At 39.0% G+C, this 26,402-nt stretch overlaps 1 protein-coding gene across 1 annotated transcript in view; it reads right to left on the minus strand.

The window, feature by feature from the left end:
* Positions 1 to 26,402, minus strand: part of IMPG1 (interphotoreceptor matrix proteoglycan 1) — a 168,580-nt gene that overhangs the window by 87,410 nt on the left and 54,768 nt on the right. Inside the window, exons 9-12 of the mRNA XM_044003434.1 lie at positions 25,263 to 25,418; positions 13,083 to 13,141; positions 5,250 to 5,270; positions 2,224 to 2,468 (exon numbers count right to left, since the gene is read on the minus strand). Coding sequence (XP_043859369.1) covers positions 2,224 to 2,468; positions 5,250 to 5,270; positions 13,083 to 13,141; positions 25,263 to 25,418 — 481 coding nt within the window. The remainder of the gene's footprint in view (positions 1 to 2,223; positions 2,469 to 5,249; positions 5,271 to 13,082; positions 13,142 to 25,262; positions 25,419 to 26,402) is intronic.

Here is a 26,402-nt window from a genome sequence, read left to right on the forward strand (position 1 = left end):
CCAGGGTCACACAGCTAAAAAGTGTCTGAGGCCAGGTTTGAACTAAGTACTCCACTGCGCCACCTAGTGGCCCTCAGTAGTAATTATTTCAATAAAAACACTGAGATCTTTGGCTGTCTAGCCAACTGACACTGTTCTACCCATTTCTTAGGGAATGTTTAACAGTTGAGACAATTGCTTTGGATCAAGACTCCTATGTTAAAATTGTATCTTATTCTGCTCCCTGTGACTACCTCTCTCCCTTTATAGTAAGTATAGTAAGTTTATAAGAGCCAGTATAAAGTAACAATAGCAGAAATATTGTTTTATTATTATTATTTTTTTGGGGGGTGAGGCAATTGGGGTTAAGTGACTTGCCCATGGTCACACAGCTAGTCAAGTGTCTGAGGCTGGATTTGAACTCAGGTCCTCCTGAATCCAGGGCTGGTGCTTTATCCACTGCGCCACCTAGCTTCCCCAATAGCAGAAATATTATAAAGGGGAACTGAAACTTAGACTGTTCCATAGATCAAAGGAATGTAACAGTTACTTACAAACTATATCATATATTAATTAAAAACCACATCCTTAGAAAACACGATAAATCAGAGAAAGCCAGTTAAGAGCCTTTTGGTCCTGCTGTAGTTGTCTATAAGCTTCAGATAAACTCTATAATCTTAAGCAAGACCAGCAGAGCACCAAATGTTGCTGATAATTTTTAGATGATGCAGATATGTTAATGAACTAACCCCAAGGTGGCACTGGTAAGTCTATTCCCGACAAAACCCCTATAAAATGAGACCCCAAACTCCTACACCCAGAGCACTCCTCCATCTCCATTTGTGTCCATATAGCTGAATGCTCCTCACTTTAATCCATGGTTATATAAGTGACTCTGCTCCTCTGCATTGTCTTTCCCATGATGACTACCTTCCTTCACCACTCCATCCCTGTCACCAAGTCAACTGTCTCTGTATGGCCACCTCTCCTCCCCAACCCCTGTTTGTCTGTGTACTCTTTGTGCTGTTTGCCTCTTCACCCTTTGTGCCTTACTAAAACATGATTGAAACTTTACTCCCCACTGTCATCATTTCCTGGTGAGTATGAAAAGAATTAGGCATGCCTGCTCCACTGAACAATTCCATAAATTAATTAGGAATTCAGTTCTGGACCTAGGATAGCTTTAGTGAAGGAGAATTTCTAGGGGTGTGATCATGCTAATGAAGGTCTCCCTGAAGCATTTGAATCAATGGAGCCTGGTGGTCCACGGGGGTCTGATTTAGGGTCCCTGTGAATTTCCATGAACTATACCATAGGCATGGAGGCAGGAAGATTCTTAAATTGGTTGGCCTCCGGGGTTTTTTCTGCAATAGCGTGATGGACCAAGGACTAGAATGAATTGTGAGTATAGCCCTAGATTTTCTTGCCATGCCTCTTCAGGTGCAGAGCCAAGGTTGAGTGGTAATAGGTGGCAGAAGCATTGTGGACAGGTGCTCTACTATCTGCCACATCAATAGGTCACAGTCCAGGAGAAGTAGTGGGCTAGAAACCAAATTGTACAATGACAAGTGTTCGGGATTTGGTATCAGAAGAACTAGGTTTAGATTCTCCTTCTTCCACTTATTATCTCTGTTACTTTGGGTAAGTTACTTAACTTCTCTGGACCTCATTTTTCTTATCTGTAGAATAAGAGTATTAGAATAGATGATTTCCAAAGTCCCTTACAGTTCTAAATCTCTGATCTCAGTATGAAGGGTGGTGATAAAGTTATGAAAATTACAAAGGTTAATCTCATAGACACTGGCAGAGAGGTCAAGTCAGAACCCTTCCCCTCACTCCCGGGCTACTGACTCAGATTCTTCAGGGGTTCTCATTATAGCAACATCTTATATATACAACATATGTTTAGCAATCACTCGATATTTTCCCGGTCCTGTATGAGTGAAGATTTTGGGAAGACTACCATGTGAGCTATTGGAAGAATTAGGTGAAGGATTCTTAGTTCTTATAGAACCTAGAAAAGGACAAGTGATTGCTAATTATGTATTGTATATATGAGATGTTGCTATAATGAGGTTACTAATTCCTTGTGACCTTGGGCAAGTCATCTGACCCTCCCTGGTCCTCAGTTTCCTTATCCATAAAAGGATGAAGTTGGACTAGATGTTCTTTTAGGGCCCTTCCAGCTGTAGCATTTTATGGCTGATCTACCGGCTAAGTCCACAGCTATAACTATTGACTGACCATCAGTAAACTGAATTGTCCCCAATTCCAGAGACTTGTCTTCCTCTAATGCTGTGGTAATTAGTTGCTGCAGTCCTAAAGTGAGGTTGCTTTCTTGAAGTTCCTCCTCCTCCGGGCTCTGAGGCTTCTTGCTTTCGTTTTCAATTTCATTAGGGTGAATGGTTGACAGGTTGCCGCTGGGTCTTCCTCTTTCTGAGCTGTCTCTCTTAAAGATCACCAGCTGTCGAGCAACTGTGCTGCTTGAGCTGTAGGGTAGGAAAAGACATGACCCACCAAGAGCCATCTGTTACATGCCAAGAAAATTCTCAAAGATCGTTGCCCCTCCAAGTGAGACTTGTGCTTGACTGCTTGTGACTGGGAACTCCCTGAGGGAAGGGCTATGCTTCTATTTCTAATAGGATCCCAGTCCTCAGGGATCCCACTCTCCTAAGTTTTAGTTTCAGCTAAAATCTCCCCAACTCCCATGCCAACTTCTTTGTATCTATTCTCCCCTTTCTGCACCTACCAATTCACATCCTTGCCATGAGAGGGAAAGAAACCTCAGCCTCTACTGACCCTGAGTATACCCATGCCTCAAGTCATTCCCATCTTTATCTTTCTCTCTCTTTTCTGAAAAAAAAAAAAAAGACTGACACTAGATACCTATACAGTGATTGTAGATGTACTATTGGGAATAGAGAGATATAGTGGCCAAAAGACCAGTTTTAGAATCAGTAAGACCTGGTTCAAGTCCTTCCTTTGACACATACTACCCAGGTGACCTTGTGCAGGTTACTGGACTTGTCACTGCCCCAGGCAACTCTCTGGCACTGTAAGTAGCATACAAATTGTTGCTTGAGGAAAAGGATCCTCTCTCTCTCTCTTCCCCCCCCCCCTCTCTCTCACTTGTGTTCCCAGCACTTAGTAGAGCACAACACAAGGTAAGTTACCTAATGCATTTTTTTTTATTGGTGGAGGGAATTCCTATACTTAATCTACCTTTCCCCAAAACTATTAAAAACTTCTGACCAGCTGTAATTTTGCTGATAGAGGGACATGTTAAAAAAGAGATAACAAATATTCAAATATCCATTGAGATTTTGAAAAGTTGGTTTAAAATACTAGTTCTTAAATGGAACATCGACTTGGGAGTTTTAAGATACCACAGGAGAATGATCTAAGAGTTCAAGATTTGGAGTCATTAGACCTGGGTTTGAACCCTGACTCTGTCGTTTTTATTATTTACTAAGCTCAATGTGACTTTGGTCAAGTCACTTGAACTCCTGGTTCTCATCTTTCATCATCTATAAATTGAATGGTGACCTCTAAAGTCCCTAAATTGTAGGATCTATGATAGGTTGTAGTATAGATATTACCGACAAAGAATTGATTTGAGGGGTGTTTTAGGTACTCATTTAGTAATAGACAGTAGCTTCTTGTTTTAAGTGCCCATTTTTCAGATACCCACTTCTGGTGCTTTATGAGAACGAATCTAAAGAGAATCGATCAGTATGAAAGTCAGACAGTCTTTTTTTTTTTTTTTTTAAAGAGCTCATCTTTGAAATGTGTATAAGGAAAGAAGGCAGCAGGATATATCTCCATTAATGTAAATTGTAATTAAGAAGGGTAATTTAGTGTCCAGGAATGTTAATCATCTACTCTTCTCGAGTAGCAAAATTTTATAATTAAAATAAAAATAGCTAGACAGTTATTTCTTCTCTATGTCATCTTGGAATAAATGTTGAGAAGGAGGCACCTTCAGTGTTATGATTGGGGTTTAATGAAGTGTCTTATATTACATGAAGCTGGGCTACAAATACTCTATTTGGAAAAAATCTGTCCTCTGACCTCTTGGAGTTTATCATCATGCAGTTGTCAAATTTTCTTCTATACAATAAGTCCCTTCAAAATTCTATGGAGTTGTTGTAAGGGTCCTAAGTAAAAGCTCATAGGTATTTTCTGGAGTTCTTTGGATCACACAATCTATGAGACAAGATTCTCTAATTCATTGTAGGAGCTGGTTGCTTATTCCAGAGCTCTCCAAGGCAGAGTAGGTTTTTCAACAGTTTAAACGGACCTTGGAATGGAAATAGCAAATTAATGTCTGTACCGCTTCAAATTCAGGGTGCATATCTATGGATGCAGATGGACAATTCCCTATACCACAGATGCCTTTTTCAGGTATGTTATTCTACAATGACATATCAATCTCATTTCTAACCCAGCCTTAATCACTGAATGGGAATTTCCTCAGGCAAACTGAGACCTGGGGAAAGACCTTAGCTTAAAAAGGTCAAGGTCTCCCACTGCAGCTGGGACCATCTCCAGTCATTCTGATCTATATCTTGCCACTGGACCCAAACGATTCTAGTGGTGAGAGTGAGGCTGGTGACTGCACAGCCCTGCCTCACTTAAAACCAATTCAGTGCAAGGCATGACATCACTTTCCTGAAGTCATGGCCCTTTTCCGGAATGAACAACAAACAACAACAACAACAACAATATTTCTCAATACTCCTTGAGTTTTATAGGGTAAGTTTAGCTTGTTAAGTAAGTTAGAATAAATGCCCCATTAGAATAAAAACTCTTTGAAGGCAGAAATCTTCAATTTTGTCTTTGTATTCTCAATTCTGCACCCAATGCCTAGCACATAGCAGGTGCTTAATAAGTGCTTATTAATCAATGGATAGATTGATTTGCTGGTTCAATTTGCCCATTTATCTGATATAAGTGAATGTTTTTAGGCTAAAAAAAATTCCTCCTCCAAACCATGCCAGTGACAGTCAAATGATTTCTTCAACTTGCAAAGAAAACATTGGCCTATCATTGCCTTACTCAGGTTCTATATCTGAAATAAGGGCTGGCTTACTTTATTGCCCCAGGATATAGATTCATTGGAAGCTGCTCAAGTGACACATAAGCTCCTGGGGACAGAGATTTTCCTTTTTTTTTTTTTTTGCATGTCCCTAGTACCTAACACAATGCCCAGTTTTGAGTTGATACTTAGTAAATGGGTTTCTAAATACAAAAGAAACAATGCAAATTACCCATCTCTTTCCTTCTTCGGTCTTCAATTCATCACCCCCAAGTGGGAACATGTGAAGAAAAAAAAAGATTTGTGTGAGCTATAGAGACTGATGAATGAACATTGCATACATGCATGGAGTTCCCCTATTTTCTGTCAACTCCATTTTGGCTCCATGAGGGAAAGATATTCATGGCCTTTAGCCTTTAAGTAGTTTCTGAGAATAACTTGAAACTAGATGATAAAAGTAAAGACACCAACAAGGGTAATAGAATGAGCAATGGATCTGGAAGCAGATGACCGGATTAAAATCCTGGCTCTGCTGCTTGCCCTGGCTTTGAAGTTGGGAGGATCTGAGTTAAAATCTCACCACAGACTAGCTGTGTGACCTTGGGTAAATCACTTTACCCCAACTGCCTTAAACATCCAGGGCCATCTCCAGTAGTCCTGATACATATCTTGCCCCTGGACCCAGTTAGCTCTGGAGGAGAGAGTGAGGTTGGTGACTTTGCATAGCCCTCCCTTACTGAAATCCAATTCACTGTAAGTCATGACATCATCCCAAATTCATGGTATTCTTTGAGAAGGAAGGACAAACAGAAGCAACCACAACCACAACAACCACAACCAAAACCACAACCACAACAACACACCAGAGGTTATTGGTATTCTGGAAAGCCTCTCTGTGTCCTATATTTATGTTCCAATAATCAACTGTGCAGAATGGGGCCTGGCAATAGGCCAGCACCTGACACATGGTAGGTGCCTAATAAATGTTCATTGATTTAGTAGTTCATGTGAAAAGGATCTGAGGTTTCTAGTGTACTGCAAACTCAATATGAGTTGACACTGTGACATGGCAACCACATTCCCCCTCCTCCTCATCCCCCCCAAAGTCCAAAAGCCAAATATAGACTTAGGCTATATTAATAGAAACATAGTACCCAAAAGGAAGGAAGTGATAATTCTACTTTATATTGTCCTCTTCAGACAATATAGTAGTGTTGGGTTCAGTTCTGAGTACCACCATTTTAAGAAATGACATTAATTAGCTGAAGCATGTACAGAACATATACAACCAGCAAAGTGAGGGGACTAGAGACCATGCCATATGAGTATCAGCTGAAGGGAACAGGGGTTGTTGAGTCTGAAGACTAAGAAGTGAAATCATAACTGCCTTTAAGGGAGATAGCATGGTATATGGTATAAGAGTGCTAGCAATGGGGGCGGCTAGGTGGCGCAGTGGATAAAGCACTGGCCCTGGATTCAGGAATACCTGAGTTCAAATCCGGCCTCAGATACTTGACATTTACTAGCTGTGTGACCCTGGGCAAGTCACTTAACCCCCATTGCCCCGCAAAAAAAAAAAAAAAAAAAGAAAAAAGAAAAAAAGAGTGCTAGCAATGGAGTCAGAAAATCTGGGTTCTGATCCTACTCTTGACACTAACTACCTGGGTGACCTTGGCCAAGTCCCTTAATCTTCTAGTATCTCAGTTTCCTCATCTGTAAAATGAGGGGGTTGAATTCAAACTCTTAAATCCCTTCTAGCTATTTATTTTTGATGCTAAACATATGATGGACTGATGTGATATGGAAAATGAATTAGGGGCAGCTAGATGGCGCAGTGGATAGAGTAATAGCCCTGGAGTCGGGAATACCTGAGTTCAAATCCGACCTCAGACACTTAACACTTACTAGCTGTGTGACCCTGGGCAAGTCACTTAACCCCAATTGCCTCACTTAAAAAAAAAAAAAAGAAAATGAATTAAATGTGCTCTGGTCCCAGAGGGCATAATTAGGAGTAATGGTGGAATAATTAAGAAGATAGATTTTGGCTCAGTATAAGAATAAACTTTCCGATAACTAGAACTGTCCAAAAATGGAATGGGTTTTCAGTGTTGAGATGGAGTAGCAAGGTAGTAGTGGGTTCTCTGTTTTGTTGTTCAGCTGTTTCAGTAATGCCCAACCCTTTGTGATGCCATTTATGGTTTTCTTGGCAAAGATATGGGAGCAATTTGCCATTTCCAGCTCATTTTACAGATGGAGAAACTGAAGCAAATAGGGTTAAGTGACCTGCCCAGGATCACATAGCTAGTAAGTGTCTGAGGCCAGATTTGAACTGAGACTTCCTGACTCTAGGCTTGGGGCTCTATCCACTGCTCCACCTAGCTGCCCTTGAATTCTCTCTTACTGGGAGTATTATAGCAGTGACTTACGGGAGTACTTGTCTGAGATATTCTAGAAGGGGATTTGCGATGAGGGAAACGTTGGTCTAGAAAAGGTGGTCTTAACCTGGTGTTTGTGAACTTAAATAAAAAAAAACACCTATATTTCAATATAGTTTCTATTATAATCCTATAAATTTTATTTTATGGATTTAAACATATTATTTTGAGAAAGGGTCTACAGGCTTCACTAGCCTTCTAAAAAGGTCCATGGCATAAAAAAGGTTAAGAGTTCCTGATCTGGGTCACTTCCCACTCTGAAATCCTACGATTTGATACAGTGAGCAGTTTGTTTTCAGAGTAATTTTTCATACCTCGGCCTCACCACAGGAATAGCTATTTGCTATTTCATATCTTTTATTTTTTGTTTTTTTCAATCAGCAGGATTAGGTAGTGTGTGGCTGCTCACCATGAACCTGAGCTCTGCACTCAATGACTACTAGCTCCTAAAGGATGGTCATATGGACAATGAAATTGTTGATTTCACTTAAATTACTCTGGCCATTTATGACCATTCAGTCGAGAAAAACACATGCAATTTACCCCTTTGTATTTCAAATGACAGAGGGAGATGGGAAAAGACTATGCTATATATTAAGGGATCAACAGCTCAGTACTTTATGAGTAGAATGTACTAAATGCACCTGGCTCTCAGTATATACCTTTCATGCAGTAGCAAAATAGGACTCAAGTCAACTCTATGGACTCTAACTTTTAATCTGTTAAGACTCCCTAGAGAACATGTATAGTAATGAGGATTGTTGTACAGGGATGGAAATGCCTTCCCACCTCTCCCCAGAGGACCACGGATCATTTATCTAGCATGTCAACCAATAAGTATTTATTAAGCATTTTCTAAGGTGCTGGGTAGTGTGCTAAAGACTGAGGATACAAAGAAAGGCAAAAGCAAGGTCCCTGCCCTCAGGGAATTCCCATTCTAATTGGGGAATATCTGCAAAAATTGTGCATAGAAGATATCTAAGTGGAAGGTAATCTCAGAGATTAGGGACAGCTAGGTAGCACAGTGGATAGAGTACCAGGACTGGCGTTAGGAAGACTCATATTTCTGAGTTCAGATCTGGCCTCAGACACTTACTAGCTGTGGGACCCTGTGCAAGTCACTTAACCCTCTTTGCCTCAGTTTCCTCATCTGTAAAATGAACTGAAGAAGGAAATGGAAACCACTCCAATATCTTTGCCAAGCAAACCCCAAATGGGTTTACGAAGAGTCAGGCATGATTGAAATACTGAACAACAATGATCACAGACAGAAGGCACTTGGTTGTGGGAAGGAGGAATATTGGGGTGGGGGGAGTTGGAGTGAGACCAGGAAAGGTCTCCTGCAGAAGGTAGAATTTGGGTGGAGTCTTGAAGGAAGTATGGGAAATCAGGAAGGGGAGGTGAGGAGAGAGAATTCCCGGCACTTGGGGACAGACAATGCAAATGAATAGAATTGGAAGATTGGGTGTTACATGTGAGAAACAATGAGAGGTGCCAGTGTTGTGGATGGCATAGTTAGTAGAGATGGTAAAGGTATAAGAAGATGAGAAAGGGGCAGCTAGATGGTGCAGTGGATAGAGCACCGGCCCTGGAGTCAGGAGTACCTGAGTTCAAATCCGGCCTCAGACACTTAACACTTACTAGCTGTGTGACCCTGGGCAAGTCACTTAAACCCAATTGCCTCACCAAAAAAAAAAAAAAAAAAGAAGATGAGAAAGATGGGAAGGGGCCAAATGGTGAAGGGCTTTAAAAGTCAAACAGGATTTTACATTTGATCCTTGAGAGGCAGTAGGGGAAGCAGTAGAGTTTATCGAGTAGGTGGGGTGACATGGTCAGACCTGTGCAGTGGTCTTGGGGCTAATCTGTACTTTTGCTCATTTCCATTGAGGGGGACAAATGACACTAGCCTGCTCTCCTGGGAGTTTTGCCTCCTGATTACAGGAATGAGGGTCTGTCTGGCTTGTTTTGTGAGAGAAGCCCAATTCTGCTGCTGACTACTGTTTTTCAGCAGATGAGGGAGTGATGAAATAATTCCCACGGCCTCATTTTCAGGTGTAACTGAAACCTCTATTCCTTTTGAGTGAATAATTATGGAATATGGGCTTATCATGCTCAAAGGAAACCTAGTATGAAGTTATCTGAATCTGCAGAAACATTATTGAAAGGATTCTGATAATCCAGTGAAAAGGATGCTCGTGCTCCAATTTAGCAGGGGACCAGAAATAAAAGGAAGCAGGATTGGTTTTCTTTTTCCTTGCTAGAAAAAGAACTTACAAAGGATACCAAATAAGTAGATTGACTGAGATAACATTTCAACAATTAAGAGACATCAGTAGGGAATGAAATGCTAAACATGAGATTAGTCCCTTTCAGTTTATGAAGCCTGGAGTTTTTTTGGGAAAAAAAAGAATAGTTAATGATGCTAGAAAATGAGATTAATGAAATTTTCTATATTTAAAGTACTAAGAAACTTACTTGGTGTAATGTCTCTTGGTGGATCTGACCCCAAGAGAATGCTTTGGAGTCAGATGACCTGGGTCTCAGTCCCAGATCTGTCACCTGTGTCTTTTTGGTCAAATGCCTTAAAATCTCTACTTGTTTCTTATATCTAAAGTGAGAGGGTAGGTTAGAAGGCCACTCATGTCCCCTTGCAGCTCGAAGTCTATGATCCTATGAGCTATAATTTCATCTATATAGCTTTTAACCCTCCTTGGCTTAATTGTTCTTTTGGGATGCTTTGCTTGAAAAATTCATCAGTTTGTGGGCAACCTAATGATGGAGTGAGATTCTATGGAATTAGTGAGGCTCGTCTTTGGACAACAGGCATTCAGTCCCATGCTGCCTTTGCAGATGGTAGGACCTGGCCTGAACATTATAGGCATGTAGTCCATTAAGGGGCCAATATTCCATGCCTTCCTAGCTCAGTGAGAGCTGCCAGAGCTTGTGCTACACTGGAAATGCCTTTGAGAAGACGGGGTCGTGCCCATAACTTGAATAAGTACTCAGTATTAATGAAAGAGAGAGGTTTCTGTTAATATTCTTTTTCTCTCTTAGTCTTATATTAATTAAGATAAAATTGGGGGCAGCTAGGTGGCACAGTTGATAAAGTACCGGCCCTGGATTCAGGAGGACCTGAGTTCAAATCCGGCCTCAGACACATGACACCTACTAGCTGTGTGACCCTGGGCAAGTCACTTAACCTTCATTTCCCCACAAAAACAAAACAACCCCCCCCAAACAAAGATACAATTATCATTTTCTCTCTAAGTACATGACTTAAAAGGCTTGCCACACAAAGTTTTAAAGTAGCTGTGGCCAAAGGAAAATGGGATTCAAAGGAAAATCTTCACATTTCTTTTTACAACCTATTTTAAGAATCATATCTAGTTCTTAAAAAGACTCTATCCCATAGGGGGAAGTTGTAGCCTAATGTATATGTATATTAATTTGTTATCTAAGTTTCTTCTTTCATTCTTTGATTTTTCAAGGCAGCTAGAAGGCACAGTGGATAGAATTATGGGTCTGGAGTCAAGATGACCTGAATCCAAATCTAGCCCCATTGGGTATGAGCCTGGACAAGTCACTTAATTTTTGTTTGCTTTAGTTTCCTCAAGAGTAAAATGAGAATAATAGTATTACCTGACTGTTGTTTGGAGGATCAAATGAGATAATGCATATGGACTATTCTACAAACTCTAAAATACTCTCATATGTTCTCCTTCTCTGTTTTTATTTAAAGATTAAATTTAAAGATATTAAGGCTTAAGCTATTAAGCTTAAAATTTCACTAAGACTTTTGGAACACCCTGTGTAGAGCACTGGTCCTGAAGTTGGGAGGACCTGAGTTCAAATTTCACTTCAGACTTTTACTAGCTATGTGACCCTAGGTAAGTCACTTAACCCAAATTGCCTTAAACACCCAGGGCCATCTCCAATAGTCCTCATATATATCTTGACACTGAATCCAAATGGCTCTGGAGGAGAGAGTGATGTTGGTGACTTTCCATAGCCCTACCTCACTTAAATCCAATTCACTGCAAGTCATGACATCACCTTCTGATGTCATGGTCCTCTACAAGAACGAAGGACAAACAACAACACACATATTTGAGCACTGAAAGGTCTGTAGGTGTGTGTGTGTGTGTGTGTGTGTGTGTGTGTATCTGGACTGGGTCTGTGATTTTATGGTGTGAGGAACTCTAGGTACGGAAACTCTCTCCATCAATGACAACTTTTTTATAACTTAACAGAAACTTGCCCAAGAAAATGAGAGGTTAAATGCTGTTTTCCAGTAATACTCAGCTAGTATATTTCAGAGATCCCAAAGTTAGAGCTTTATTCACTATATACCAAGGTGGTATTATATGCCATGTAAATGCTAATTATTATTATTATTATCTATCAATTTTTATGATTTTTTCATTTTTTGGAGAAGATAATTTTAGCAACTTCAATATATCTGAGTTCCCTATGAGACTCCTTCTTATTATGCCATCCATAACAACTTTAAATGAAAAATCTGCTAATTTCATTGCAGCACTTGTCTAGAAACAGCTTGCCTACATTCAGAATTTTATTCTTTCCATTTTTATTTTGGTTTCGTACATATAATTTCATATGAACTGCAACAGAGTAGCATCGTGAAATGAAGACAAATGAGCGACTTTTGTCAATATTAAGGATTTCACTGTTTATTACATTCACTTTTTAATATTGCCTTCTCTAGAAGTTACACAAATCAGTGGGGCATGGAAACTTAGAAAGAAATAAACCAACCAAGTGAGCACACACAGAAAACTATTTATGAGCTTGTATTATTCCTGCTGACTTGGTGTATCCTGTGGCTTTTAAAAAAGTAGACAATGAGTGTGCCAAGAAGGAACTTTACCTCTACCTTCAATCTCTCTTCTCCCTGTTGTTAACCTTAGAGAGATAGAGGGAATCATTTTCAGTTCATGTTGGAGCTGAATTGTAAACCTGCAGTGGATTTTTAAAATAGCAAATTGTGAACCCATCTGAGGGGTGGTGTGAGATGGATGCTTGGCATAATGAATGGCTTCAAAAAGTCTTGCCCAAAACCACCCACTACATTAGTGTGTTTTGATACTAATGGATAGAAACAAGGCTGCTTTCATCAGCTGTGGGTCCATGCGCCAGAATGCTGATGGTGAGGGCAGTTGGAAGATGGTTTCATCCTTTCCTTTCGCCTGATGGGACTTACAGATGGTGGTATTCTTGTAAGGGATTTGGAAAATCTGGTTGCATGATAATTCTCCAAGCTACAGGCCAAAGAGGCCTTCCTATCCTTATTTGAGCCATCTCATATGAGCCAATTTTATAGGGGGATCATTAAGAATATTGCCAGGATATCATGGTTGAAAAGTCTAGATAGAGTGCTTTCCTTAGGGCAGAAGGAACTCAGTTTATATCAAAGTGACCCAGACTCCTGTTCTTCTGTGGAAATCTAGCTATCCAGAATGCATCTTATCTTTAAGATAAGACTGATCCAAATGTTGGAATGAATAATGTGTGTTTTGTATTGATATAGCTTTTAGAAAAAAGCAGACACAAAAAAAGTAGGGAGAAGGTCAGGAAAACACTAAATGAGAGAGTTAGATTTTCATACTTACCTAAATCCCAATACATGGATTTCTTGGAATCCTGGAAGTGTCTTAAATATTTTTTGCATCTGGAGAGAGAGAGAGAGAGAGAGAGAGAGAGAGAGAGAGAGAGAGAGAGAGAGAGAATCATTTTGTGAGATCCTTCTTTTAGTCTTCTAAGCCTCCTGTAACTTGGAACACCTGCCTGGAGAACTTTTTGGATGATTTAGGGAGATGCAAGACTTAAATAACTCTTGGAAAGTTATCTAATAGGAAGGAAGGCAAAATAAGGAAGAAAGGAAATAAGCATATAAGTAGCACCTACTATGTGCTAGGTACTGTGTTTCACATTTTATAAATATTATCTCAACAACAATCCTGAGAGGTAGGTCCTATCATTAGCATGTCATAACATCATCCTGGTATCATGGTCCTCTTAGAGAATGAAGGACAAATAACAACAACTACATAATCATTAGCATAATAAATCAATAAGGAAAGGAGAACTGATATGATACTTAAGTCCAAAACACTTGGATTTGTTATAACTCTTCCAAATCCAGTCCAAAGGTTTTTTTTTCCTTGCTATTGTTTTTCCTGTTTTAATTCTCTGAGTAATCTATGATCTGCCCTGGTCTTCTGGAATGTTTTTTTCTGAATAAGCTATGAATACATTTATAGGTGATTCTTGCTGGTGCTTGGCTACTAGGTTTTTATTTATATACATAGGAGATAGGCATAATATTCTGAGAATCACCCTTATTAAGTCTAGAATAATTATGTGTTGTTATAACTCGCCTTAATGTGGAGATGTATACCAAACATAAAAAAAAAATATGGCTCAGTGATATCAGATGCTGTGGAAAATAACTTTGGAATTTTGGCTTCCTTGTACTTTGTAAGGCATTTTCTTAATTGATTTGACATTTCACCATCCTTTGTGTATATCATCATTTCATTCTCATTGCAGTGTTTGCAAACACAACAGCAGGAGGCTGCATTGTTACCAAAATGAGTAATTAGTCACTCTCAATTATCCATGCTGCTTGAACAGAACAGTAATGCAGCTAATCCCCAAGTCATACATTTTGAACTTCAGACTGCATTTATATTAACTGACCTGTATGTTAGGTTCTAGGACACTCTAGAATCTGGTAATTGCCTCTTGGTCCAGTTTACAGATGAAAGATACCCCAACATGTGAAGTGCTGAACAAAAGTGAGTGAATGTTAACCTGCTTATTATATCTATGATAGGATTTAGAGCTTGGAGATTGACTCAGAGGAGTTGAGATAAATGACAAATCTAGGCCATGAAGAATTTTTGGCACCTTTCTTTGCTTTTCCATGTAGACCCTCAGATAAAGTACTTATTAAATGCTTACTATAAGTCAAGCATTGTGCTAAATGTTGGACATGCCAACACAAGCAAATAAGACAGTCCCTTCCCTCAAGAAGCTTATATTCTAACAGGGGATGACAAAACAGAATGGAATGCTGGAAAGGAAGAGGAGAAATTGACTACTGTCAAGTGGAGTATTGGGCCCTGGCAAGATAAGGTGAAAGCTCACCTATTTGACCCATCCTGACCACCTGTGAGCCCCAGAATCTGGAAAAGTTTCCCAGTATATCTAACATAGACTGGCTATGCAATCTTGATTAAGTTGCTTAGTCTCTCAGTGCCCCTAGACAATTTTCTAATGTTGTATGTTGTAGGGAAAATGAAAATCTGTGTCAGTAGATGGAATTCCTCATTGGGAGCTTTCAATTTGGATGTAATCACTGGGCTGATTCATATGCTCTACACTCCACTTCTCTCTTCTTCCCCTCGAAATAATACTGTAAGTGGAAAAATAAGTCACTGATTAAAGAAGACCTGTTTGAGGAATCCTACTTTTAATACTTGATAATTGTGTAATCCTGAGACAATCATTAACCTCTATGAGCTTAAATCTCCCTATCTGTAAAATGTGGAAAATACAAGGCAGATAATAATAATATTATAATATGTAATAACAACAACAACAATAATAATGACAGTCAACATTTATATAGTGCTTTGCAAATATCTCATTTGATCCTCACAACAACTACAAGAGGCAGGTGCTATTATTATTCCAATTTTACAGTAGAGGAAACTGAGGCAGACAGAAGTTCCATCACTTGACTAGAGTCACTCAGCTAGTATGTGTCTGAGGCCAGATCTGAACTTGGGTCTTCCTGATTCCAGGTTCAGTGCACTATCCATTGTGCGGTCTACCTGCCAACAGTACCACTTATATTTACTTTTATGAAAAAGTGCTTTGAAAACCTCAAAAGTATAGGATAAAGATGTGAGCCATTATTATTATTATTATTATTATTATTGTTTTCATTACTATTTTCTACTTATTATGCAACAGGAAAATCATAACTGGTGACAAGATGACCTGAAGAAGCAGCTGGGTGAACTTGTGAAGAAAGTAAGGGCCTCCAGATAATAGCTGCCAGTTCCTTTTGGGCACTTGTATCAAATTGCTCATTAGGTTTGTTATGGAAATTAAATTACTACCAAATGCTGTCCATTAATTCCTGATTAGGCTCAGATGACTTGTTCCAATGCTGCAGTGGGGCTAATGCTAAGCTGATTGGCTTTCTACTATCCAGCTTTTGAGGGATGTGGGGCATGTTGACATAACTGACCTATCTGGGAGGGCAACTGATATTGAGAGCCAGAGGGTTTCTTTTTTATGAGTGTGTCAATGATAGTATAAAAGGAAAAAGGGGGGAGGGCAAAAGACATCTCTTTGGATTTCTCAGAATTTTCCTTTCTTTAGCTAGTGGCGTTTTCAGAGTGCACAAAAACAACACTCCCTCATTAATAACAATTTTTAAAAAATGACATCCATACAGGAGCATTTCCATAGATTCAAAGCTAAAACTGAGTTCATCTGATATGTCCCTCCATTTTGCAGATAAGAAAACTGAGGCAAACGGGAGGGAGCTGATTTAGTCCAGTTACACATCTAGTTAGTGGCAGAATGAGGAGACTCTAGGATAAAGCACCAGTCTTGGATTCAGGAGAACCTGAGTTCAAATCTGGCCTCAGACACTTGATACTTACTAGCTGTGTGACCCTAGACAAGTCCCTTAACCCTCATCTAGTTACACATCCAGTTAGTGGCAGAATTAGGAGACTCTAAGTCATCTGATTCGGTCTATTCTTTTTTCTACCATGCTCCACTAATTTTCTTCACTGGTGGCTCAGGGTATTTGTTTGCTTATTATGATTGATAAGTAACAGAAATCTCAAGATTTAGAAGGAATCCCAGAGACAGTCTTCCACTCAGTGCTCTGGGTTCTGCCCTTTGAGGTCAAGCTGAAAAAAGTCTCATTCTTCTTCCACGTAACAGCAAATATCGGGAGTCAACTATTGTATGGTTGAGAACATCACAGGGATATCTTGCTTGCTTTTATATTAGCTAGGCAAAGCTTATTCCTTCCCCTAACTCTGAGTTTGCATTTTTGAAATTTCCATGCCTGACTCCCAGTTCTGCTCCCTGGGCTCAAGGAGAACAAATCTCCTTGCAAGTGACACAATTTTGAATTTTTGAAGACTGCTGCTATCACATAGTTAAGAAATATTGGAGGAGAAAAATCCTGCCCACCTCTTCTAACTCTGAGTGTCTTCTACTACACCATGATGTTTCTCTAACAGTGGCATACTTTGATAGGAAAATCCTTTTTTAGCCCCATTTTCCTTATTTTCTAGGTTCTAGGACTCAGGAAAGGAATTTCATTTTATCCCACCATCAAGAGTTGTCTGGATGATAATTAAATGCCATCAGGCTGAATGAAAAGGATAATTTATCTTGGGCAGTGCAACCCAAGCACCTGCCTGGGAACCCAGTGTTCTCCCAATGTTTGCCAATGCCTCATTAATGGTCACTGCTTTCATCTTTTACTGGCAAGATTTTTGCTGCACTTGGCCATTTTTTAATCAGTCACTATTCTGGCCAGGACTTACTATGTATTCCCTGTGGTACAGAAGGCCTTGCATTGAGGACCTTGCACCAGATACTTTGGACTTGTCCCAGGAACCCTTCTGTTTCAAAGGCTCCATCTCCTCTCTTAATGCCTTTGCACTAGCAATTCCTCATTCCGGGAATACCCTTCCTCCTCACTTCCAAATCTCAGCCTCTCTGGCATCCTTCAAGTCGGTGGGCAAATTCACCTTCTATAGGAGGTTTTTTCCTGTCCCTAGTACTGCTAGCGCCTTCCTTCTGACATTACCTTCCATTCTCTCCGCAACCCCCCCCCCCCCCCGCTCGCCCATTCGAATGTCAGCTACTTGAGGCTAAAGACTTTTGTTTTCTTTTTATACCTCACCCTTAACATGGTATCCAGTACATAGTAAATGCTTAATAAATACTTGTGGATCAATTCTCTGCCTCTCAGAATTTCAGTTGGAAGGTGCTTCAGAGGTTATCTAGTTCAAAAAGTCCCTGAATAGGAATTGCCTCTACAGTTTACCTGTAAAAGTTCTCTCTCTCTCTCTCTCTCTCTCTCTCTCTCTCTCTCTCTCTCTCTCTCTCTCTTCCTTCCTTCCTTCTTTCCTTCCTTCCTTCTTCCCTCTCTCTCTTTCTCCCTCTTCCTTCCTTTCTTCTATGTGTCTATGGGTATACAGACATATAATACAACCTATACAATATAGTCATCTAACTTTAACTGATGGATCCCTAGTGAAGAGGGACCCATGACCTCCTGAGGCAATTCATTCTACTCTTGCATAGGACTAATTGAAAGTTTTTGATCTACAAGAAGACTAAGTTTGTCTCTGCAACTTGTACTCATTATTCCTAATTTTGCTCTCTAGGGCCAAGTAGAAAAAATTGAATACCTCTTTTAGTTGATTGCATTCGGAAACTTGAAGATCCCTATTCCCTCAACATGAAAGAGCCCCTTTACCACCCTGTTTGCCTTTGTCTGGACACTCTCGTTTGTCAATGTCCTTCACAGAGCTGAGTTCAATACAGCTGATGTGCCCTGATGAAGGTAAAGTACAAAAAGACCATTATCTGAGAGCTATGACTTTCTATGCAAGCATTTGATCAAAAAGATAATAACCATCTTTTCTTTCAAGACACATCTCAAGTGCCACCTTGACATGAAGCCTTTCCTGAACCTCTCGATTTTAGTCCTCTGTCTTCCTATAATACAAATACTTTGAATTTATTTTCTTCATATTTATTCTGTATATACCTAAGTATATCCTTGTGTTCTCTCCTATTAAACTCCTTGTAAATATGATTGCTTTTATTTACTCTATTTGTATCCCTAGAACCTAGCGCTATTCCTGATATATGGTAGGTATCTAATAAATACTTCTTGATTGATTGATCACCATTTCCATATATTCTCTAACCATCCCTTCAAGTAAATGATACAACTCCTGCCCCAGCCCCATTCCATATGTGTACATGTGTATGTGAGGTCCACAGGTGTAGAATATTGCATAAATTGTCCATTTTTTAATATATTGATTAGTTTTCTGACTTTTTTCTCTTTTTCTTCTTTTAGTTTTTTCCTTAGAAAAAGTCTATGTTATAAAGAGCGGCTCTATGGGAAGAGGGAGTGGGAGGAATACAGGAGGAAATTAAGGCGATATAAAAATAAAATATAGCAATAAAATTTATTTTAAAAAGTAATGAATTCCAAATTTATTCCAGGAATTGAAGTTAGGCTCCCTGATTATACTTTTCAGTTTCCATTTTCTTCCCTTTTTTGGAAACTAGTACAACATATGTCCTTCTCCAGTCTTCCATGATCCCTCAAAGATCAAAGACAAAGCATTAGCACTCCCATCTGCCCATTCTTTCAGTCCCCTACTTCTGAGCTAGGTTACTTTAAATTATCCAGGGCAGATCAGTATTCTCTTGCTATGTGCTAACTTATTTTGGTTATCAATTTCCTATTAGCCATTTTTGTTCAGTCTTTTCCAGTCAAGAAGTCATTATCTTTACCCAGGAAAACAGAAGCCATGAAAGAGTTCAGCAGTTCTGCCTTCTCTTTGTAGACAGTTATTATCTTTTCATCCAACCCTAGAGTGGTAGAGTTCTTTCCTTTCTTTGATCTTCCTCAATAGACATAATCCATCCTCCTGACCCTAGCAACCCTTTCTGTTATCCTTAGCTTTCATCATCAGCTTCAGCTCATTTTGAGCTTTAGTACTGCTGATACTATGCTTAGAAGATGGTGTCACACTTGATATTTATCTTTCATTACCTGTCCTTACTTCTATCTTCTATACATATCTTTAAAAAAAATCTAACCTGGTTGATGAATTTCCTATGTATCCTCAGATTTTCTGTTCTTGATAGTTTATCATCCATCCTTCCTAGGTTGAGTTCCCCTGTAGAATTTTAATCTGTGAGATCCTACCTACTCTATATCAGAATGCTTTGAAATCAACTTTTCCCAAAACTAAGATGCATTTCAGACTATGCCCAACTTTTCTCTCTTCTAACACAACATTCTAAAGTGGAGTGGTCACTTTCCCCTAAGCTTCCCATCATTTACACTCCAGCAAACAGTTCCTCTTTATTGGAAAGACTCAAATCTTGAACATAATTTCTCCTTCCTGGTTTTTCCACTTTTTGAAAGATGAGTTTATAACTAAGACTACTTTATACTTCTCATCTTTATTTGATAATCTTTTATAGGACTGCATCTGTGGATCTAAATTATCATTCTAGGAAGGACAAACAACTGGTTCTTCTCTAGGATGAATCTTATATCTGTTTCTCAACTCCAAGTGCTTGGTAGTTCCATTTTTCTGTGTATGCTTCTTCCACTCTTAGACCTCTTCACACAGGCAAGGATTTCCTTTGATCTCTTCAGATCCTTTTTCTTTGTTTTAATAGTAAAGGCACACACACACACACACACACACACACACACACACACACACGTGTGTGTGTGTCTATGTTTGCAGTTTTAAGGACTATTTCATTTTCTCTGAAAACCAAGGAAGTGAGTGGTTCATTGTAGAAAAAGAGAGAGATTTGGAACCTGTGTTCAAATCCCATCTCTGCCCCTTACTTCATGGGAGATCTTGGGCAAGTTACTTAACTTCTCTGGACATCATTTTACTTATAAAATGAAAGGGTGGGGCTAGATATATTCCAAGGTCCCTTTCAACTTTAAATCTGTGATCCTCCAGTCTCTTCTAGGAGGTAGACCTGCCTGTGTATTGAAAAGAGATAAAAGCTACTTGGCAATAGCAGAAATATAAACATTGCACAGTCTATGAAAATCACTTTAAAATCCTCTGTACTCTCCATACTTGCTGGAAGCAAAATTCTTGGTCTTTTTTTATTGTTATTAACTCCCTTGGACAAATGTCCTGGCAATCTATGGGCATCTTCACTCTCCTCACTTCCTAGGTACCTTGAAAGCCACAATAAACTTCCTTCTCCTTCTCTTGCTAAGCTCTATCCCTGTCTTACTAATTTGCTATCCATACTTTGTTTTATCATGCACATATATTAGATACATTCAGTTTTAGGGAATTAGAAGTTACATGTAAATGCCTGTCTTTTTAGCATGGGTGTTCCCCAGGTCTCTCTCAGGTCCTCTTCTCTTTTTATGTGTATTTCCTTGCCTATCTCACAAGTCAGCTTCAGTTCAGGTATCAAATCTATGCAATTGATTTCCAAATCTGATGTCCAGCCTCAATTTCTCTCCTGACCTTTTTAACCATACATCATCAACTATATGTTGAATATCTTCTCTTGAATGCCTTATAAGTATTTTGTAAATCAAAATAGAACTCATTATTTTACCCACAAACTCTCCAAATTTCCCTATTTTTATTGAGGGCATAACCATCCCCTTAGTCACTCAAATTAATAAGCTTGGAGTCTTCCTCGACTCTTCTGTCTTCCTCCCCCTTTATGTCCAATCAGATATGAAACTTTTTATTGCAACTTTCCCTTCTTTCCATCTAACCAGCCATGTTGACATCTGTAGGAGCTTCCTTATTTGTGTCACTGCCTCTAGTCTCTTCCTTATCTAATGTGTCTTCTACACAGTCATCAAAATAATTTTCTCAAGATACAGGTCTATGTTACTTCTTTATTCAAGGACTATCAGTGACTTTTCATTGCCTATAAGAAAGACTATAAATACTTAGGCAGGCACTTAGGGGCCTCTATAGTCTGGCTGCCTGATGCCTTTCCATCCAGATTTTATATAATCCCCTTTTTCAGACTCTCCATTCTAAATATACAAGGAGGGCTATTATCTCTTTTCCAAACTCAGTACTCTATCTCCATATGGTTTCTTAAGCCCTTCCTCATGCCTAGAATACATGCCTCCTCATTCTTGCCTCTCAGTATCTTCATATTCCTTCAAGGCTCAATCTGCATTTCAGCTGTTGGTCCATCTTGATAATGCAGCCTAATTTTGTTTTCAGTGTAGTGCACCAGAGAGTGTTAGTTTTAGATTTGGAAGTCTTGGATTCAAATCCTGGAACTGCCACTTACTACCTATGTGGCCTTGGGCAAGTCATTAAACCTTTTTGGGCCTCAGTTTCATCAACTATAAAATGAAGTGGTTGGACTAGATGACTTCTAAGGTCCTTTGCGACTCAAAATCTATGAAACTGTGTATGTGTGGTGCCAGTGGAAAGTAAATTCCTCCAATATTTTTGTTGTATTCCTAGATCATAGTATAGTGTTGGAGATAATAGTATAGTTGGAGGGGCCAACAAATGCATTTTGAATTATTTTTTGCAGTTTTTTTCTGAAGCCAAAAGCAAGTGAGTAACTTAAAGAATAAAGTTTAGAATGTCAGATTCTTCTGCATGTCCTTTTATCCTGTAGTTGAATGGTTACTAGCCTTTGATGTTTTAAGAAGGAAAAGCTTGGAGCAAATATCCTCTTACTATCATATACTGGTAGCCCTATTGAAGCAATTATTTACCGTAGACATTTAGAAACTATTAGTTAATGGTTAAGGAGTCTCACTGCTTCAGTATAAATTATAGAATACTTTTTGAGTCACTGGGAAATCTTCAGCAAGTTAAATCATAATATTATAGATTTAGAGCACCTTGAAATTATTGAGATCAAACATCTCATTTTACAGATAAGGATATTGAGGTCCAGAGACATTAAGTGACTTGCCCATAGTCACACAGTGAGTGTATGAGTCAGAATTTAAACTCTGATCTTCCTGACTCCAAGCCCAATACTCTTTTCAGTGTGCCACTGAGCTAGCATTTTTGTAGGATGGAGGAAGGGGATGGTTAAGACTTGTGATATAGTATAACGAATTCCCAGTATGGACATTCTCTACATTACTACAGATTAACAATTTGCTTCAAATGTATATTCCTAAAATGTCTGGATACTGAGAGGGTAAATAATGCCATGGTTATGCAACTAATATGTATCAGGTCTTGCAGACTCCAAACTTAATATATGTTGCCTCTTTTACTTCTACTTGGTAATGAGTAAAATAGAGAGAAATATGCCTGTCTTCCACTTACCACACAGAAAGCATGGCCAAATAAGTTTATAAGATATATCAAACTGACTGGATAGATTGCAAGGTACTACTAGCAGAGCACAGAAGACAACTGTTATACTAGGACTTCCTCTGGGTTGACCGCTTTGGGCACATTTGTTAAACCAGATGCAAATTCTGTACCTATTTCTCTATTTTGGAGAGCAAGTATATTTTCTTGTTGTTTTTTTTAATGGATTATTTCCTCCCTCCTTTAAAAATAGCATTTTATTTTCCCCAATTACATGTAAATACAATTTTTAATGTTCATTTAAAAAAATTAGTTCCAAATTTTTCTCTCTCCCTCCCTCACCTCCTCCCTTCCTTAAAATTTCAAGCAATTTGATATAGGTTATATATGTGTAATCATGTAAAACATTTTTCTATATTCGTCAAGTTGTGAAAGAAGAAACAGATCAAAAGGAAAAAACCGTGAAAAAAGTGAAAATGGTATATGCTTTGATATGCATTTAGACCTCATCAGTTTCTCTGGACTTGGATAGCATTTTCCATCATAAGTCTTTTGTGATTGTCTTGGATCACTGTATAGCTGAGAAGAGCTGTCATTCACAGCTGATCATCATACAATATTGCTATTACTGTGTATAGTGTTCTCCTGGTTCTGCTCACTCCACTTTGCATCAGTTCATGTAAGTTTTTCTAGCTTTTTCTGAGAACAGCCTGCTCATCATTTCTTATAGCACAATAGTATTCCATCAAAATCACATACCACTTGCTCAGCCATTTCCCAACTGATGGACATCACCATAATTTCCAATTCTTTGCCACCACAAAAAAGAGCTGCTATAAATATTTTTGCGCATGTAGGTCTTTTCCCCTTTTTTATGATCTCTTTGGGATACCGACCTAGTAGATCACAGGGTATACACAGGTTGATTGCCCTTTGGACATAGTTCCAAATTCTCTTCCCACAATTATTGGATCAGTTCATGACTCCACCAACAGCATATTCATGTTTCAATTTTCCCATATCCTCTCTAAAATTTATTATTTTCCTTTTCCGTATATTAGCTAATCTGAAAGGTATAAGGTGGCACCTCAGAGTTGTTTTAGTTTACATTTCTTTAATCAATAGTTCTTCTCTCCTTTCTAGGAATAATTTTATTCTTAGACTAAGAAAGCTACTCTTTAAGTCCTATCACTTTATTCTTAAGCAAGGACATTAGGTGGAATTTAACATACACTTTCTTGGGAAGATAGACATGCAATGCAACACCTTTTCACCTTTCTAGCCTTTTCTCTCTCCTTTTCTTACTTAATGATCCAGAGACACTGGGCTCATTGTACTTCCCAGCACTCAACATTCCATCTCCCAACTCTGTAGCTTCACTGGCTACTCCCTAGCCCAGAATGCTTTCCTTCCTCATCCCTACTTCCTGACTTCCTTTAAATCTCAGCTAAAGTTCCACCTACTACAAGAAATCTTTCCTGGTCCCTCTTAATCTTACAATCCCTTACTTCTGTGATTATCTCCAATGTATCCTATTGACAGTGTATCTCTCCGTGTCTCTCTCTGTGTCTCTATCTCTTTCTCTGTGTCTGTGTCTCCATCTCTATCATTTCTGTCTTCATCTCTCTCTCTCTCTCTCTCTCTCTCTCTCTCTCTCTCTGTGTATATATATATATATATATATGTAATATCTATACTTATCTGTTTGCATGTTGTTTCCACTATTAAAATATGAACTCCTTGAAGCAGGGACTCCTTGTTGCCTTTGTTTTCATCCCCAATTCTTAGACAAATGCTTGGCTTATAGTAAGTACTTAATAAATTTTTTTTGTGGGGCAATGGGGGTTAAGTGACTTGCGCAGGGTCACCCAGCTAGTAAGTGTCAAGTGTCTGAGGCCAGATTTGAACTCAGGCCCTCCTGAATCCAGGGCAGGTGCTCTATCCACTGCGCCACCCTAGCCGTCCCCACTTAATACATTTTTTGGGGGGGTGGGGCAATGAGGGTTAAGTGACTTGCCCAGGGTCACACAGATAGTAAGTGTCAAGTGTCTGAGGCTGGATTTTATCTCAGGTCTTCCTGAATCCAGGGCCGGTGCTTTATCCACTGCACCACCTAGCTGCCCCCAACACATTTTTAATAAATATGAAGGGACAGCTAAGTGGTGCAGTGGATAGAGCACTGAGCCTAGGGTCAGAAAGTTTCATCTTCCTAAGTTCAGATCTGGCCTCAGAAACTTACTAGTTGTGGGACCCTGTCTAAGTCACTTTACCCTGTTTGTTCCAGTTCCTCATTTCTAAAAATGACCTGGAAAAGGAGATGATGAAACACCCCAGTATCTTTGCCAAGAAAACCCCAAATGGGGTCATAAAGAATCAGACATGACTAAAAACCATTTGAACCAAATCAAAATTTGCTTGTTGAGTTGACTTGATTCCATAACACAAAGCCCAAGATGTTTGAAACAAAGGAAAATATAGGTATTTGTGGACCTCCCTCCAAACTTTCTCCATTAACTTAGAATATTTCTTCAAATAAAATATACTTAATTTCTTATAATAAAAGAACACTAGAGTTCCCCCCATCTCTTTCCTTATAACTTTGGAATGTTATGTATTTGGTCTATGGTAAAAACCTATTCCTCTAACTGTTATATTATCAGCTGTGATTCACTAAAAGGTGAACCTACTTACCTGGTGCTGAAATTTTGCTGCTAATTCCTGGTAATGTGGGGACTTTGGGTCATTCAGTTCTGCCTTAAACTTCTGATTTGCTAGGTTGACACTAAATTCTAACATCTCTTCCTCTGGTTCTTCTGATATGACATTAGTGATTTCAGTTTCTATGTCCTATGGAAAAAAGAGGTAGATTTTGTTTAGCATAAACCAACAGCAAAATCTTTGGGATGGCTCTAAATATTGGAGTGGTCAGAAAAAAAATAATTCCAGAAACTTCAGTGGACTTAGAGATGGAGTTCTGTGGAATGAGAAATGGACTTTGTTGTGGGGGGGGTGAATTTGGAATAATTTTTAGCTGTCTTTAGAGAGCAATGTAATTTGTTTGTGATTCAGAGCTAATGGAGAATAGATTTATTCCCTTTGTAGAAGCCGGTATAGTCATGTCTACATTGAGGCTTTATCAATACTGTTTGCTTATGCTGTAACGATGATTACATTGGACCACTGTGCAAATGAAAGAGAAGCCTGGGTCTATATAATGAGACTGTTCAAACTTGAACTTAATATTAAAATTGGCTGTAAAGCACCTTCAAGTCAAAAGTTGGCTTAAAAGGCACTCTTAGGGAGAATGGCATATTTGGGTCACAACTGGAAGCTTTGGCTGGAGTGTCTAAAAATAGCAGCACACCTCTGAGCAAGTAGGTCTACCTTTGGATATGGAACTGGCGTGGTTCTCTCATTGCTCTGTGATTCCATTAGCTTTCTAGGGCATAGAGCAAGACAGGGGTTGGATCTTAAGAATATGGCATTGGACGTTGGTTAGCAGATCACTGAGATCAACACTGTTTCCCTGAAAAGTTGAACTATATGCTTGAGGATTCTGCAAAAGTGTTAGCTTAAGCAGTAACCATGATTTCATTGGATTTATGCCTCAATCTGAGAAGGCCTAGAAAACTTAAAAAGCCCCCCTGAAATTTGGTATATGAGGGTCAAACATGGAAGCAGTACCTAATTTTTTCTCAGTGGAATCAATCAATCAATCATTCAATCAGCAGTATTTTTTGTGTATACTATATACCAGCTCCTGAGTATACAAATATGAAGATAAAACAGGTAAGTAGAAAGAAATATGATGATTTATACCCCTGTTTAAGC

This window comes from Dromiciops gliroides, chromosome 4 (assembly GCF_019393635.1).
Source record: "Dromiciops gliroides isolate mDroGli1 chromosome 4, mDroGli1.pri, whole genome shotgun sequence".
In the NCBI taxonomy this organism is placed as follows: Eukaryota; Metazoa; Chordata; class Mammalia; order Microbiotheria; family Microbiotheriidae; genus Dromiciops; species Dromiciops gliroides.